Here is a 16,882-nt window from a genome sequence, read left to right as displayed (position 1 = left end):
TTTGAAGTAAAAAATTCCACAGATTTTCACAGGAAACATTTCTGTAAATTTAATTGCATGGGATTTTCGATTACAATTTTGGGTAATAAAATATACAAACGTCGGATTTTCGATAGAAAAAAATTCATTTATTTCGTATTGAACTATTCTGTTAGCACTCGTACGCGTGAATTAATACCGACGTAATAAAAATTATTGAAATAAATCCCTCAGTTCTGTACGTGAACCGAGGATGAAATAAATACACAAGTACCAGTCATTCTCACAATGATTAAATAATAAAATAACATATATCAATATAAAAGCAACGTGTGCCCATTTTTTGCAGTCTGGCGTTACTACGCTAATTTGTGCGGGAATTTTCCCGGGCTGACATCTCAAAAAAATCGATGGGATTCCCCGGAACATTTAATGTATCCACAAGAAAATAATATGATGCTCCCTTTGTGTTCCAGTAACGATACAATCTTGGGGATCTAGAAGTCGTCTAGAAGAAGACATTGGCGGGTCGTGCTTGTGGGCACAGAAATCTTGAACAATCGTGTCTTCTGACGGCGTCCATTACCTCGTGGAAATGACTCGACACCTGAGCTGCCGCCTCTGGCTGAATCCTGTAAAAAGTCATGAAGTAAGTGCTAGAAATATGTCGGCAATATTTAATAGCAACATATTGCACTGACATCAATATTTTATTCAGTCAATTCAGCCTATTCTTCAAATTTATTAAAAAGATTAAACTCTCCCTAAAACGTAGAAAACCGATCATAATTTCTAATTATTGCTAATGCTGTGAGAAAAAAATGTGTTCCCACGGAGAAAATTTACGAGAAGATATTTGTTTGAGAAAAGAATTTAAATGAGAATTTTATGCAGATATTTAATGTATTGAGTTGTCTCGGTTTGAATAGTGAGAATTTTTTTCTCCGCGTTAAAATCTGACATAACCCGCGCAATTACCGCCTAAATCCCCAAAAATTCATGACCACCAACAGTGAAAGGTCGAATTGGTTTAAAAATTCTTGGTTTCCCCTTCCCAATCATTCATCAACACGCAGTGAAACTGTGTTAAGAGGTAAAAGTTGAATCAGTCAGTGGGACGTGCGGTGTGCGGGCGAAAGCAGAAGAAGAAAGTTATCCGTGTGTGGTAGAGTCAATTCAGTAACCCACACCGATGAAAAACACCGGAAAAATATTCATTCGGACACTGCCATTCATTCGGAGAATTAGGAATAATCAAAGTCGTATTGTTTACGCGAAACGAGTCGAGGGTTTCTCTCAGACTTTTATATTGATGGATTAGAGGGTACGAATAACCGCTGCATCATTCCAGAATCATTTACCACCGGCAATGACTATTCATGATTCACGTGGGAAAAATAACTGCCTCGTAGATGCTATACCAAAAACAATCTAGACTAGAGATTTGAAAATACTCATTGAGACTCTGTAAAAACTTCATTTGCAACTTTGTCCCAAAAAATCTCAATTTGAGTCTTGAAATTCAAGTCTCTACATTAAATTCTCACGTATAATACTAATATATTCAAAAAACTATTTTCTCGCGGGTAAAACTTACGAACGAAGAAGTGAGTCCATCTTCTTTTCCATGAGGATATGTGCGTCATCTCCTTGTTGAATCATGGCGTCGCAGAATATTCTCTTAGAGCAGGGTGTATGTGTCCAGTCTCCACTGACATGTGCCACCTCAGAGATTTCTGCGTTCTCCAGATTCTGGAGGGCATCCTCGAGATTCCTATCAAGACTCCTGCGACTCCTGGTCTCGCCCTCATTCTCCAGAATGCTGTTCTCCTCAAAAAGAAGAAGAACATCATTCTGAGGGACATCAACCTCGATAAACTCGCCCAGATCGTCTCCAGTTCTCCTCAATCTCCTGCTCCTGTCGTCCTGCTCCTCCAGAGGTAGAGGAAAAAGATTAGGATCATCCAAACTCCTCTTCAACCTCTCACCCGTGACTTTCCCTCCAGCTTGTTCATCAGCCACCGCTTGTAGAGCTCTCTCATTCTCCAGCTCTTCGTTATTCTCATCATTCGACCTCTTCCCTACCTCGACGTCGAGGAATCGCCCAACAGCCACAGCACCGATCCCGAGGGCAGCCCCAGACGCCACGAGTCCCAGAGCTGGAATGAGCATCGACGCTCCTGCAACCGTTCCAATTTTCTCCTGGGCCTCCTGACCCCTGGACAGCCCCAAATTCTGCGATATCTTCTGGGTCGCCTCCACCAGAGGATCAAACACCGGTTTCGTGAACTGCGAGACCTTCTCAACTCCCGTTGAGAACTGATTCCTCAGGTTCTCCGATATCTTCACCCAGAACGGAGGCTCCGACGGCCGCTTCAATCCGTAGAAGTGCTGATTTGGATAATAATTCTTCGCGCTGTACGAGTCGATGACGTTCTTGTCGTTCAGCACGTACTTCTTCTTGTGTCTCTGCTCCGTGAAGGAGTTCTGATTCTCCGGAAAATTGTCCGGTCGCTTCTTCTCGATCTTCAAGATCTTTGCGGGCTGGACACCGAGCTCAGGGTGCGCGTACTGAAGAACTGGCGTTCTTGCACCTGGTTTTAGAGTCAAAGGCGCTATCTTTTGACTCTCTGGTGTGTACATCTGAGAGGGTGGATAGGTCTGTGGGGAGTCAGGATGAAGCATTCGCTTTTGGATGTTTGAGCGGTACGGCTCGTTGCCCGTTTCGTAGATATCAGCATTCAGGAGAACGTTTCGGTGGGTCTTTGGATCCCACTCGTAGTAGACGTTTGGCCCATCATCGTCGAAATTTCGGCCGTACCTGCGAAGCCAGAGTTCCGGGGTTAACGCCTGTTGGTGGGTGCTGTGTTTAAAATAAGGGTTTACGTCTGTCTGTCTGTCTTCGTTATTTGTGGTTATTTCGGGATTTAGGGCTTCTCTTCATTGGATCGTCGAGCTGTCATAGATCTAGCAATTTCGGGGATTCCCAGTACATTTACTTGTTCGGTCGAATGAAATTTCACGAAGAATCATTAAAACCATTTTTTTCTATTACTCCTGATTAATTAATTGACAATCTTCAAACTCTTGGAAGACCTTTGAAGATATAAATAAATCTTTAATAAAATTTAGAAACAAATGACTACATTTTTTTATTGAAATTTGAATAGAAATGGGTAATCGAAGTACTCGGACATCGTCAATAAATATCCAGTTTCCAACAGCATAAGGTAAAATCTCAATATCAAATCCATTAACATCAATAGATTTCTCTGTATTCATTCCATATTGTCCATTGACCGTTCTAAAAAAAAACCGTTCTCTCCTGAATTTTTCATCTCAGATAGAAATCCACTCGACTAAATTTTCATATCCGATTTTTCTGACCATCTCGATGTCATTCCAATGAAGAGAAATCCCGTTTACCCACAAGTACAGTCTCACCTTCTATTTACATCCTGAAAGAATCTCTCGAACCGGCGCCTCTCGGTGCCGGGGTCACCGACGCTGGTTGCGTCACTCGCGACGGCGTCTGGAACTAATTTGTTGTTTATGACGCGGGCGTTCCTCCAGATTTGGATTTGATCGATGGGTTCGTCTGGGACGCGTTTACCAGTGATGACGGGGGTGCCGTTGGCGTCGATGGACATGGGGGTCCTGTCGGGGAAGCTTTTGACGTTGATCTCGGATCGAACGGTCACCTCAGGAGGGACGTTCTTTCCACCCCGATTTTTCCCCAGGTTCGCACCTATATTTGTGCGTGTGGGTGGCCTTGAGTGCGGAAGAACAGTATAGGTTCTCCGTTGATCCTGGGGCTCGAGGGTACGGTCATCGCGTTCCTGAAAGTGCCTGGCGAAGACGAGGCCGTAGTTGGTTCGTTCTTCGGTGGTCGCCCTGGTGGTGTCCGGGGGCAGGGGCTTCCAGCTCAGGTAGGACTCCGTCGTCGGCTCCTGGGGCTTTGTGGGAGTCTCTCCCAAGGGCCGCCAGGTGTCGCGTTCCGACGACTGGGAACTCAATCTGAAGAACGTCGGCTCGTTCCTGGGTGGCTCCGTCTTCGACGTGTTCTCCGTGTTCTTCGTGTTCTCCGGCCTTGAAGGACTCAAATTCCCCGATTTTTCTCGTCTTTTCACTATCAGCGTCGCCACGTTTCCTTCACTCGTTCGCACCTTCAACTCTTGGGTCTCACCTGGGAGACTCCTTGAAACTTTTAACATCGTTCTCGCGTAACTTGGCTTTGGTACCTCCCCTCGAATCACCAGGCACGTGGCCAGCAACAACATCGCCTGGAAAAAATGGCTCAAGGTGAAGTTTCGGACTTTCCTTTCCGGTCGAGTTTCTATGATAATTAGGCGGTTATACGTGAATGGCTTCGGCAATTTGCATACTTTCGATTGAATGCATATGCATGGAGAAGTCGATACGTTCTTTAATTTTTTTTTTGTAAGCATCGGAAGTGGAGAGTCGAAAAGATTCATTCAAGAAAATTACTGACGGGCAGAGTCTACTCTAATTTCAATTGAAAATTGAAATTGAAATTATAAAAAAAGATTTATAAAATATCGGTTATTAATTTAGCCAATCAATACCAATGAATCAATACTAAAATAAATAAGTTGTATTCACTTTAATCAAAGAATCTTTATCATATGAAAAAAATGTTTATATTCTATTTACCGAGATTTCTTGAATTTATAAAATTAATCACCGGCACTCAAATGCTGAGAATTTCTGGGATCGCCCCGGATATTAATGTTATGTTGATAATTATACCGGTCACAATCAGTCAATCAAAAATTATTAACGATGACGGATAATTCGGCCGTTAGATCGACAAGCGTAAATCATATGAATTTTCAACGGGGAGACCCTCGTCTGTCATTAAGGTGTCGAAATATATCAGTGACAGAGAAAAACGTGAAGAAAGTCCCGATCACCAGTCAAAAGATGAAATCCGGAAACGTTTAACAGTCCATCATAGATACCGCTAAGAGTACACAAGAATTACATAAAAAAAATTATGACATAAAAAGTGAGATAGGTTGAATTAATTTTATTCGAGTAATCTGTCCATCTTGAAAACTACCGTTTGCAAACGGAAGCAATTAATTAATTTTTCTTTTCGCTGTTGCACAATATTTCCTTTTAGAATTAATAATTTTTTTGATCAATCGGTATTTAATAAAACTTTAAAATTCAATTTATCTCGAAACATTACTCTAATTTCAAATATTTTCGGAATATTTCGAATAAAAAAAATCTCAAGGAATGTCTACCGGAAATGTTGAATTGAATTGAATTTTTCCAATGTTGAATTTTCGAATCGGAGAAATAGAGAACTAGTTTATTCAAATTATAAAGAGACAGCGACACGATTAAACTTTTCGAAATCGCGTTGACTCCACAGGTATTTTCTCATTTATGATTATCCTCATTCAATTACAATGTGCAATGAGGAAGAAATACGAGGATAATAAAACCATGAATGAAGTATAAAATAGCTGAATCACACTGATGATCTCGGAGAAATTTAATGGCCCCCTTGATGCACAAAGTGCGTATTTTTTTATTCGAAAAATGATAGTTTTTGCATGGATTATTTATGAACGATTGGGTTCCAACGGACATTAGAAAACCCGGGGAATCCTCCAGCTGGTCGGTTTACTTTCTACCACCAGATCATCCCCAATGGACATAAACCGGCGAACCAGTGGTCTTATCCACATTAAAATAAAATCATGGCAATTCTCCCGCACTTTCATCATTCGCTCCAATTAATCACCAATAATTCCTCGAGCTCTCCTAAAACGATTCACCCAAAAGTGATCCCAAAAAATCGATCCACCCCATCGATTCGACTTCATACTCCCATCGAAATGAAAGCCCTCGACAAATAAACCCATCGCCATAACAAAATCACGCACATTTTCACACAATTTCCGCTCTACATAATTTCCCCGAGGCAATCGCGCAATTAACATCAATCCAAAGCCAAAGCTCATCCGCCGGTTCTCCACATACATCTCGTATAACAAGTATCACATTTCGATTCCTCATACAATTACCTTGAACATCATGTCGCTATTAATTTCCGTTAATTCCTCTGGTGATTGATTATTTTTAATTAATCGATTTAATTATTGTCCTCAGTGATGGAGTGGGCGATCATGGCACGTGATTTATACTCTGGTGATTGTGAAAATTTTTGGAAGGTAGAAGGCACCTGTTGACTCCCGGAGAAGTCTCGTACAACTGACGGTTACCCGGTACTGCTGGTGACTTCTCATGTCTCACACACACCAATCGAGACATGAACCAGTGGATTTCTCACTGACCCACTTTACCCACTTTGCTGTCTTGCTGAGGCCTCCCAACGCGCGAGTTGTCTTGCTGGATTGTCCTCCACCGATATCACCCGGGATATTCAACAATACGGGGGCTCGCCAATGAATTCGTTGAACATTTTTATTATTGTATAATAAATGAACAATGGGGACCGTTACACCTGCAGTACTGTTTTTCTTTTCCTTTTTTTTTATTCTTTTTTCATTTCACCGGGACAATGTGATGTCATGTGGCGGCTTATGTCAACCTGGCTCTAGTTATTTCACGGTCATTCGCGGAATTGTCTGATTTATTGTCAATGCATTGTCAGGTTTTGTGTTCACCCGTGGAAAAAAATTCGCAACGGGGAAAGGGGGGACAGGTGGGTGAATGTCCTGGGTCAGACATGGTGCCGGAGTGTCTGCAGCACATGAGTATTTTTTTTTTCCGGTGCTCTGCGGATTCTCGCCAATTTATCGCTCAATTTTTTTTTCTCACATTGAGTAGTCATATTTTTCCATTATGAAAATTGGAGAGTAGAAAATTTTATGGATTTATTTATCATGTCATTACAATGATGTGATGTACATAACATTTATGAAATACCCTATCATTTTTTTTAATTGTTGTTCTAAAACTTTTGTTTTAATTGAAAATCGGTTTATTTGGACATTTTATGGGAATTAATGAATGGGTTCGGTTAGCTCTGTTATAATTAAATTTATTATTTATAATTGGCGAGTCGAAAATTTGAGGAATTGGAAGTGCGATAATTGCGGGAGGAAGTGATGGATTTAATCATAAAATTAGCTGAGTCCAGGGTTCAAGCCGATTTCTCTGATCTGATTAATGGGAAAGTTCAGGCACACGCTAATTCGATAATTCAGGTACAGTCATTTCCTCGTGTGGTTGATTTAGGGGGGTGGGAGGAGGTAGGGGGGATGCAAAGAGATCTTATCGGGATATTTAGATTGCAGTTTGCATCGGATGTATCAAGTTCACTTGTCGGAGACGTGGCGCGTGCGAGACACACCTGTTTGGCAGGAGAAGTTCAAGGACCTTAAAGTGAAAGTTTTGAATTTTCGTACCGATGCGCCTTGTGATGTTGGTGACCTGATGATTGCCGGCGATATGAGAAGACCGATCGCGGTATTCGCCGATTGCCGGAGGCCCTATTGTCAGAATTTTTTTTTAATGATAATGCCATGGTTATGGATGGGGTTTATCTTTGGGGTTTGGCGGATGAGAATAAGAAAGCTTTGGAAAAAGTGAGAGCATTCGGAGTGCCGTTATGTCGATGCCGATTTTCGATATCAGTGGAAATTATTTATTGATTAACTGCAATGTGCCGATTTTTTTAAAGCAATCCGAAGCTTCTGGGACTCGATTGGTAGGAGATCGGTAATAAATCGGTTAGAAATCGGCAGTATTTTTAGTTTTTTCAGTTCAATAGAATTTTTCTGGGTCGGAAAATGGGATCGGGAGATTGTTTGGAGTTGAGAAAATGAAACTGAAAGATGAGAAATGATTTTAGTCAAATATCACGCTCTGCTTGAGATCGCGCGGTATTTTTGCCAATTTTTTACCTCCATTTTTTCGTCTCTCGGATTAACGAGCAGAAGAAAAGAATGGGGAATGCCGCTGGGCAAAAAAGTGTAGAGAGCGTTTTCATTTCGACGAAAGAAAACGCGATCATCATTAACAGATCGTTGAGCGAATCAGATCAGTGGGTGAATGTTGTGGTTTTTTGTTGTTTCTGGAATTGCAACTAATTCTCTTTGTCACGGTGGTGCAGTTGTTTCAACGGGGTAATTAGTTACTTCGTTAGAAGAATGAGTTTTGATTTGTTAAAAAATAAATCGAAATAAATAATAAATGATCGGTGGACTATTCGCCAACGGAAAAATACAATTCGGCCAATCCACTTCTACAAATCATCGAGAATTCAATCGTTAATGATTTTCAACTACTTCAACTCGTTTTGTATATAAATATTCAACAATTAAATTTATCTTGAACCATTGAGAGCAACATTAGAAGTTGGCACGTGTCATTCACAATACGAACACAAAGCGATAAAACGAGATACGTCGAGCTCACCTCAAGGTTCTGAGATAAGATTTCAGTGAATATATTCCCGCGTCACTCACCAGGGTAAAAAAAATTGTAATCAGAATTTTTTATTTCGAATTTTCAAAAAATTTCTGGAAAACTTTTCAGAAAAATTTTTTTATGAAGCAAAAAAAAAACGGAAAATAAAATAATTTTATTTCTTGGAAAGGTTTTGAAAAATTTTTCAAAACATTTCCCAAAAATACAATTGTTTTGTTTCCTGATTTTTTCAAAATTTATTTCAAAAGAAAAATTTTCTGAAAATTTTTCCAGAAATTTTTTGAAAATTGGAAAAAATATTCCGATTACAATTTTTTTTTACCCGGACAGACAGATATTCCTGAAGACGTGTTTTTATTTGACTATTAAAAAAGTGAGAACTGAGTGGAATTCCCCCGATATTGAGATGCGTAAAATTCCAAAAATGTAAATGACATCGAGAAAAAAAAAATTCCTGGTGAAGGGACAGACAAAAATTGCAGTCGATCCGATCTCGAGGAATTACCGCCTAATGCGAAGATAAATACAATCATATTTTTTAAATGAGAGCATCAAATTTTTTATATCGCCGGAAGACATGGGATTCGGGTCGAGGGATGGGGTCCTCTTCTGGTTTCACTCGAGAAATGCGAGTGAGTCAAAAGCAAGAACGAGGTGAAGATTATTCCCGCTTGCTAATCCCAACGAGTTGTCATCTCCGATAATTCATTTTTTATTAGTGATTTTTATCAGATGATTGAGGATGTACCGACCCTTTTTCGCCATTCCATATTTCAATTTCACTTCGTCACTCCACCATTTTATTTCCAATGGCGAGAATTATTTCTAAACCGATAGCTATTTCATTTTATTTTATAATACCGCGTTAATTAATTGTGTACTTATTTATTTTTTCATTGAATCCAATTATTCGTGTTGATAACTGATAATTATAATAATTGATAATATTTTGATATGATGATTGATAATGATGATTGATAATGACTATAATATTCACGAAATTAAATGATTTGTTAATAAATAATTGTTAGAATTTCCATTCTAATTCCCAACACGCATGAGTCATTTCATTTATCAATTAAAACGTTTTTTATACGATTTTATGATGGATTAATGGGATAAACCATCATAAAAAATACCAGAATCCAGTATAAAATATTCTGGCTGAGGGAATCTTGTCAGGAAGGTTGACGACTTCTCAGAAGGCCTTGTAGGGCTCGTTGACGTAATGAGTTGCGTCAGAATTACATGTGCTACCATTTCCGTGGCACTTTTAATTCCTAGATTACATATGTAACCACTTATCCACTATCTCGTCACTTACGATAGAGAATTCGCCCCAAAAGAGTCTTGATTTATTGATCGATAGCATAATCTTCCTGAAGGCGTTTCGCATAGCAGAGAAAATAAAATTGAAAGCTTGAAGAAGCGGGTGGATGCTCGATGTGTCAAGGAAACCGCCAGCGACTTCTTGGGAATTGAACAATAGCTTGACAAAAGGTGTTTATGTCCTTCGTGAGCCATTAGAGACGTGCGTGGGATGGTGAGGACATTCTACCCATTGAATGGTGATTTTTCTTATGCATAATGTCAACGAAATAAGTTATGGCAGAATTTATTTGCAAATATTCTTTTAATTTCTCCAATACCAACCGCTCTTTGCAATATTTTTCAATTATTAGGAGCAATATTCCGGAATTTTATTATTCATTGTCCATGATAATTAATTAATAGTCCTGGAAATTTTATTTATAAACTGTTTTCTGTTTGGAATTCCGGGTAAAAAAAAATTGTAATCGGAATATTTTTTCTAAATTTTTAAAAAATTTGGAAAAAATATTCCGATTATAATTTTTTTTACCCGGGATGATAACGCATTAATTCCTGAATTTGTTTTGAATTGTTAATAAATTATTTCGATAAAATAAATATAATGAAGAAGGCAAATATAATGAACACTTAGGAGAATACTTTATTTTTCTTAATGCTTGTTTTAGAATTTTACATCTGTACGAGCCATAAAATTCTCTCATCATTAACACTTTAATAGTTTATGACTCTATCACGGAACCAATACAGCAACATTTTCCTCTGATTTCAATAAACCCGACTTAACATCAAATATCTTTAATTCTATCCCCATTTTCACATTTTTATTGCATTAACTTTCTCAACATGACATTACTAACTGATTTAACAGATCAAAAGTAAATAAAAAAAATAATTACAATAAAATGTCTTACTTAGCACAAATTATTCATTAACTTCATTTTGAAAAAGTTTAATTTTACCTTGAGCTCTTGAATTTTTTTAATCAGGACTGCTCATGGAGAGTTGTTGTCATTTTGATTATTTTATTGGTGAGGATTTTCAGTGGTTTATTTCCTGAAGCCGCTGTCTCTTCGGTTCCACACATCGCAATTGAACCGTTAATGCTGATTTTTAATGGAGTTACTGTCGAGCTGGACTTTGTCAACATCGAGAAGAGAGAAGTTAATGTATGTGTGGAATTCCTTTTAGAGTTATCTCACCGCACGCAACAGAATACTTCACTGAGTTTCTAATTTATGAACTGCTATGGCAAATGAAGCATCCGACATTATCCGAATTGCGCTCTTCTCGCTGATAATTTGGAAATAAATTCCCGTGTGCCATCAAAAGCAAAATTATGCCAAGTGATTGATGATGTATCGTTCCATTAAACTTCCATGAATCACTCTCACCGAAAGCCGTGAGTTTAAAATCATCTCCAATGAAAACACTATTGAAACTCGAGTGAAACCAAAGGAAAACTCGTCAGGAATTCAGCTTGCACTGGACTAATCTCATTGGACCGGTTCGTGGTCAAGCGATAACTCCAATTTTTTTTTTCTCGTATCTCTCAAATTCTTCCTTTTTCACTTATCTCCAAAGTGGGACTTTGCAACGCTTTCCAACATGCTCCCCTGTCTTTCAGTTATCACGATGATATACGATCAAAATACATTATTTTTCCAGCGCAGGTAGCTGGCCAATAGTTGTACTCTCCCATTTCCCAATTACCTCATTAATCCTAAAATATAATCATTCCCAACGGCAATAATAATTGAGAATACACGAACAATAAATAATAAAAACGTAAGAAAACCGTAAAAAATTGGCATTCAGTGAGTAAAATTGTCACCTGAATTTCCATTGAACGAATACAATATAATACTTGCTTGAAATAGAAATCTATCAATTTTTTTTATAATAAATGTACAATAAATAATGTTGGCTAAAGGAATTTTGAATGGTTGGTGCAGGAAGGTGTTGGCTTCCGGTGTCTCACATCTCGTTGGGAGGTCACGTTGAAGATGGTATAATCGTGTGGCATTCGGCTAGTGAGAACGAAATTCTCAAGGCACCACTGGCACACAAGTCTGACCCACTTCCAACTACTTTCACTAGTATGTACCTCGATGTTGGACGAATAAGGTGAAAAGAGTGAGACAGAAGTGGAATGAAAATGGATAAAATGAATGGAAAAAATGAATGATGCAAAAGGGTCCTCCAGATCTAGTAGCTCTCGGTTTCCCTTTTTTTTCCTCCACTTCTTTCACTTTTTAGTTTCATTCCCAGATGGTACTTTCTCACGCTCTCAGCCATTGGTTTGGTCTCCAGGGAAGAGTGAGAATTAGAAATGTCTTCAGGGATTCGGCGAAATTCAACATCTTATCGAGCTGCAGTCTTTTTTCTTCACACCAGTGAATATCTCCTCGAGACCGTTTTCCCGGGTCTCTGCATCCGTTGACCTTGAAACAAAATGATTTACGGGACTCTGAGGGAATCACCTGATCTTAATTGAATCATCAAGTTCCAGATGACTGGTCTCGATAAAAAAAAGTATCACTCCACCTTTCTTTAGGTGTAATGAAAATAATTTTGGGAAAAGTCGTTTTGGGTACGAGGGTTTATTCAATTTATGAATTTTTTAGGGGATTCTTCTTACTTGACAGCGAAATTCCAGAGGATATTCGGGATGAGCTCGGCATCCTCTGCGGATCCGCTGAGAATAATTTCGCAGAGTGATCTATCCTCGCAGATGTCATCCACGTCTTGCTTGTGCTCCAGTGGCAGGTCAACACCTCTCCACTTCGAGAGGACGATGTTTGGCTGTCTGTATCGGGGACATGTGTCGAATATTAAAAAGCGTATGTGTCAGTGGACGAAGAGAATATTTTCCTCCTTAACTCACGTTGTATTATTATCGATCCTTACATTCGGCCTGAGGGCCGCGAGAAGAAGTCCAAACGGCAGAAAAGCCCCGATCAGATGTATCAACTTCTTCCAGGGTGAAACTCTGAAAAGTTTCCGGTAAAAAAAAATTTACGAAACAAATTTTTGAAAAATTTTTCAAAACATTTCCTAAAAATACAATTGATCGGTTTCCCGATTTTTTTTTGTTAAAAAAAAAAATCTGAAAGGTTTTCCAGAAATTTTTTGAAAATTTGGAAAAAAAATATTCCGATGACAATTTTTTTTTACCCAATTAATCACACCGAATAATTAATCGCCATTCGAATTTCCAACGCCTTAAATATTCCTGATTTTCAATAATCACAATTTATCGGGAAAAATTCCCGGATTTTTCCCTCTAAATCTGGAAATTAATTCGGGACAGGAAGACGACCGTTCTCCAATGGATAAATAAATAATAAAATAATAAATAAATTCACGTGGCGTAATAAAATAATAATCTCCACCCACTGAGCTCACCGTGTCTGCTGGGTGGGGAAAGCGTGTCCTTGTTCGATGTAATGAATCGGAATGTCATCGTTCGGCTGATAATACTTGTACGGAGACTTTCGAGTCTTCATCAATTGAGTTTCCCGATGTGAGTGGAGGTAAAGCAATTGCGTATCCGGTTTACTCAGGGTCACTTCCGGTCTGACAGGCGGAAGCTGACTGGTGTAATGATAGTAATTAGACGGGGATATATGTTGATAGTGAATCGGTTCGAATTCGTACGTTGTCTGATGTTGATGATCATGTGAATGGGGCAGAGCAGTCTGAGCCCCTGAAAAATGCAGAGGAGCCGAAACTTTCGGCACCTCCGAGAGATGAAGAGGATGAACGGCCTGCACCCCCTGAACATGACGATGTGAGTGAATATTCTGATGTACTGGAAGATGATGTGTGTGAATCTCATGAATCCCTGAAACGTGGTGATGGGGATGAGCCTCCTGAATCCCTGAACCATGATGATGCGTGTGAACTTCGGGAACACCTGGTAGATGATGTGTGTGAATCTCGTGAACCTCGTGAACCCCTGAAACATGATGATGAGGTTGAACCTCCTGAATCCCTGAATCATGATGATGAGTGTGAACTTCGGGAACTCCTGGCAGATGATGAGCGTGAATTTCGTGAACACCTGAAAGATGCTGATGAGGCGAATGAACCTCAACATTAATGTAGTGCTCGGGCTCTTCGGACGTGTAATACACCGGTTTTGCAGGCATCTCCACGGTGATATAACCCTCGGCGTAAGCTGGCGAACGATAATCCACTTGCCGATGATCGGTATGGTGGCTATGAGGATCGAGCGGTCGATAGATCGCTCCGGTGTCGCCATCTACGCCGATAGATCCCTCGAATCGAACGTGTTGAACGTTGTTGAAGGGAACTGATGTCGATATTCGTGGTTCAGACTCGATCTCCTTTATCTCACCGAGGTAGACACTCGGGTTGAACGTCTTGTCCGATGCTTTCAGGGATTGATCCTTTGCAGGGGCTTCAGGCATCTGCGATGTCGATAATGTCGATGCTGTTGATGATGGTGATGATGTTGATGATGTTGATGATGTTAATGATGATGATGTGGGGATGGATGTTGATGATGATGATGTTGAAGTGATAATGACCGACGACGATGGGGATGACGTCGTTATTTCCAACTCTCTCACGTCCTCACTCACTGGGGGATTGTGACCCCATGTTGATGATTCAGCGGTTGCTCCTGTCATTATCATAATTAGACACAATATCCTGACGATCTTATTCGCCATAGTGCGATCGAACTTTAACTCATTTGAAAACACGTCTTTCTACTGTTCGGTCAATTCGTCGACTAAACCGTTTCACTGGGGGTTCCCCGGTCTTATTGTCACCGCCTCGTGATGAGATTTTTTAAAAAGCGTGAAAATCTAACGCGAGTAACATAATTCACTTTAATCGTTGCTCACTCCAATTGTCCAGGTGGCATCAATCATCAGATGCGCAAGAGACATTTTGTTCCGTCAGACGTTTTCATTCTCTTTCTTTTTGTTGCGAAAGATGTCACGTGATTTTCACATTTTTCGGACGTCTTAACAAACAAAAATAGAAATTGCCACCAAACATTTATTTCATTTATCACCAACATTTTAATTATTCAATTATCTATGGAAAACAAAGAATTTTCTCATGTGAGTAACGAAGAGATAAAGCCTCACGATTCGATTCGTCTCTTAATTCAGTTTTCAAGGGATATCTCTGTATCCAAGCGAGATAACAAAATTTTCATCGAAACAACTTTTGTAGAGGAGAATGAGAATTCAAAAAAAGGTTATTACAAAAATTTCGCTATCCCTCCCAGATCCTCAGATATTTCGTGAAAACGCACCTGAAAAAAACCCTCATTACCCTTTCCCTCTTGCTCACTGACGTTTTACCGAAAAAAATTGTTTAAAAATGATGAATAAATTTGTCCATCGATGTATAATCTGAAATGTATTTTTTTTTTTCCGACTTGAGGTCGGGAGGATGAATACGGAGCAGTGGAACCGGGTCAACACACCTGAATTTCGCTAGAAAGTTTTTCTCTCGTTGTTATCCTCATCTCTTTATTTTCACACACTCTTTATGTTCAACAATCATTCAAAGTGGAAAAAACACTTCACCCAGTGGTGGAAACGATTCCGTGGAGATGGTCAGAGTGAGTGGAGTGACCGACAATGAAAGTAGCATTTGCGCCTGTTTGATGCACATTTACTCGTCGTTCCCTTCCTTCATATTCGATGAGTTTTTGCTGTAATCATGATGCTCTGACCCCCTTACCAACCACAAACATTGGACACTATTTTTATAACTACCCCGCTGATGGGGTGAGCTGTAAATATCCCAACCATCGTAAAATTTCATTTTTCCGTACTACACTCGATTATCATCTATTGGGATCGAGCAATTGGTGGAATCGATCCGGATTTCTTTTACTCTGGCCTCGGGAAATGATACTTTTGTCCTGGAAATGACGAACAATCGGCACAATTTCTCGGTCAAGAGAGCTGAAAAAAAAGTACGGTGAGAGGGTCGTGATCTACTGCTATCGATTCCTCTCTTTGTTTGCACTAGTTCTTTAATGATTCTCTTTGGTGATAAAATGCTGGAGCGGACGCCCCCCATACACTCGGCCAAGTCTTTAATTTTTTTAAACAATTTTTAATTCGTTAGGGAATTTTATATGAATTTTCAATTGAATCGGTTTGAACCCGATTTCAATAAAAAAAATCGACAGAATCTAAATTGATTTTTCAATTTCATACCATTTTTTTGGGACTTACGGTTTTAGTACTTTGTTATTGTTTCATCGATTTAAATTTTTCACTTTTTCATCTGAGAATAAAATTATTTAAATCTAAAGAATATTGGAAAGTCCATTATTTTTTTCTTGGGATTTTTATTTCTGGAGATATTTTCAAAATTAACGCCATTTAATCACCAAATTTACTGACCAAGTGACTCTGGAGTAGAAAAACTTTCCCGGAAGTGAATGGGCGGTGTTTTTTTATATTAATAATGAGTTAATTTGAGGAGTGGGTAGGTGGATTGAGTTCAAAGTGCATACCGAAAGTGTTTTCCAAGATTCTTTGAAATTTCATTTCTCCCGGATGTTTTAGTTTTCTTCAGGTACTTGCGGCCTGATTACTGTACAAAAAAATAATTCCTACTAATTACTAATTCTCCAAATCTCTCACATTCCTATTACCCCTATTACCCCCTCTCAAATCCTCTTCCCAGATTTAAATTCAAAATTTATTTTGAATTATTCTTTTATTTTTCATAATTTACCGCTGCACTCAACCTAATCTCGACAATTTAAATAAAAAATAAACAAAAACTGAATAAATTCGTAATTAAACAATAATTAATGCAGTTGAAATAAAATTCCAGGAACTGCATCACCGTTTTGGCTCTTCAAAGAAAGAATGTGAAAAAAAGCGATGAGTATTTTTAAATAAGAGGATCCATAAAACTCTTGGAAAATAGCGAAACGGAATCATGTTAATACCTCGGAGATCTCCAGTTTCCCTTGGAAAAAAATAACAACCGATAAAACTGGAGAGTGCACTCGACAGAGAAAATGAATTTACACGTGAAAGTCGAACGATTAAACTCCACCGGTTTTAAAAAAAAAAACCACCAGAGGAAGAAAATAACAGCGAGAAGATCTTGCGGATGACGAGAGAAT

The 16,882-nt window shown here is 39.0% G+C and overlaps 1 protein-coding gene across 3 annotated transcripts; it reads right to left on the bottom strand.

Annotated features, from left to right (window-relative positions):
- Nucleotides 1-65: 65 nt before the first annotated feature.
- Nucleotides 66-11,269, bottom strand: LOC105265324 (uncharacterized). Of its 3 annotated transcripts, none has more exons than XM_011302760.1 (4): nt 10,704-11,269; nt 3,424-4,262; nt 1,577-2,842; nt 66-611 (listed from the first exon to the last, which is right to left on the bottom strand). In XM_011302760.1, the coding sequence occupies exons 2-4, from the start codon at nt 4,257-4,259 to the stop codon at nt 488-490; spliced, it is 2,226 nt and encodes a 741-aa protein (XP_011301062.1). In that variant the 5' UTR covers nt 4,260-4,262; nt 10,704-11,269; the 3' UTR covers nt 66-487. The 3 variants fall into 3 exon arrangements, with proteins under 3 accessions (XP_011301062.1, XP_011301061.1, XP_011301063.1); XM_011302759.1 differs by lacking the exon at nt 10,704-11,269 and adding an exon at nt 6,042-6,466; XM_011302761.1 differs by lacking the exon at nt 10,704-11,269 and adding an exon at nt 6,042-6,466 and having other exon boundaries at nt 1,577-2,800.
- Between the last annotated feature and the right edge of the window lie 5,613 nt (nt 11,270-16,882).

Source organism: Fopius arisanus, unplaced genomic scaffold, assembly GCF_000806365.1.
Source record: "Fopius arisanus strain USDA-PBARC FA_bdor unplaced genomic scaffold, ASM80636v1 scaffold00029, whole genome shotgun sequence".
NCBI classification, from domain to species: Eukaryota; Metazoa; Arthropoda; class Insecta; order Hymenoptera; family Braconidae; genus Fopius; species Fopius arisanus.
Note: the sequence above shows the minus strand (reverse complement) of the source record. Positions and strands in the feature narration are given on the sequence as shown.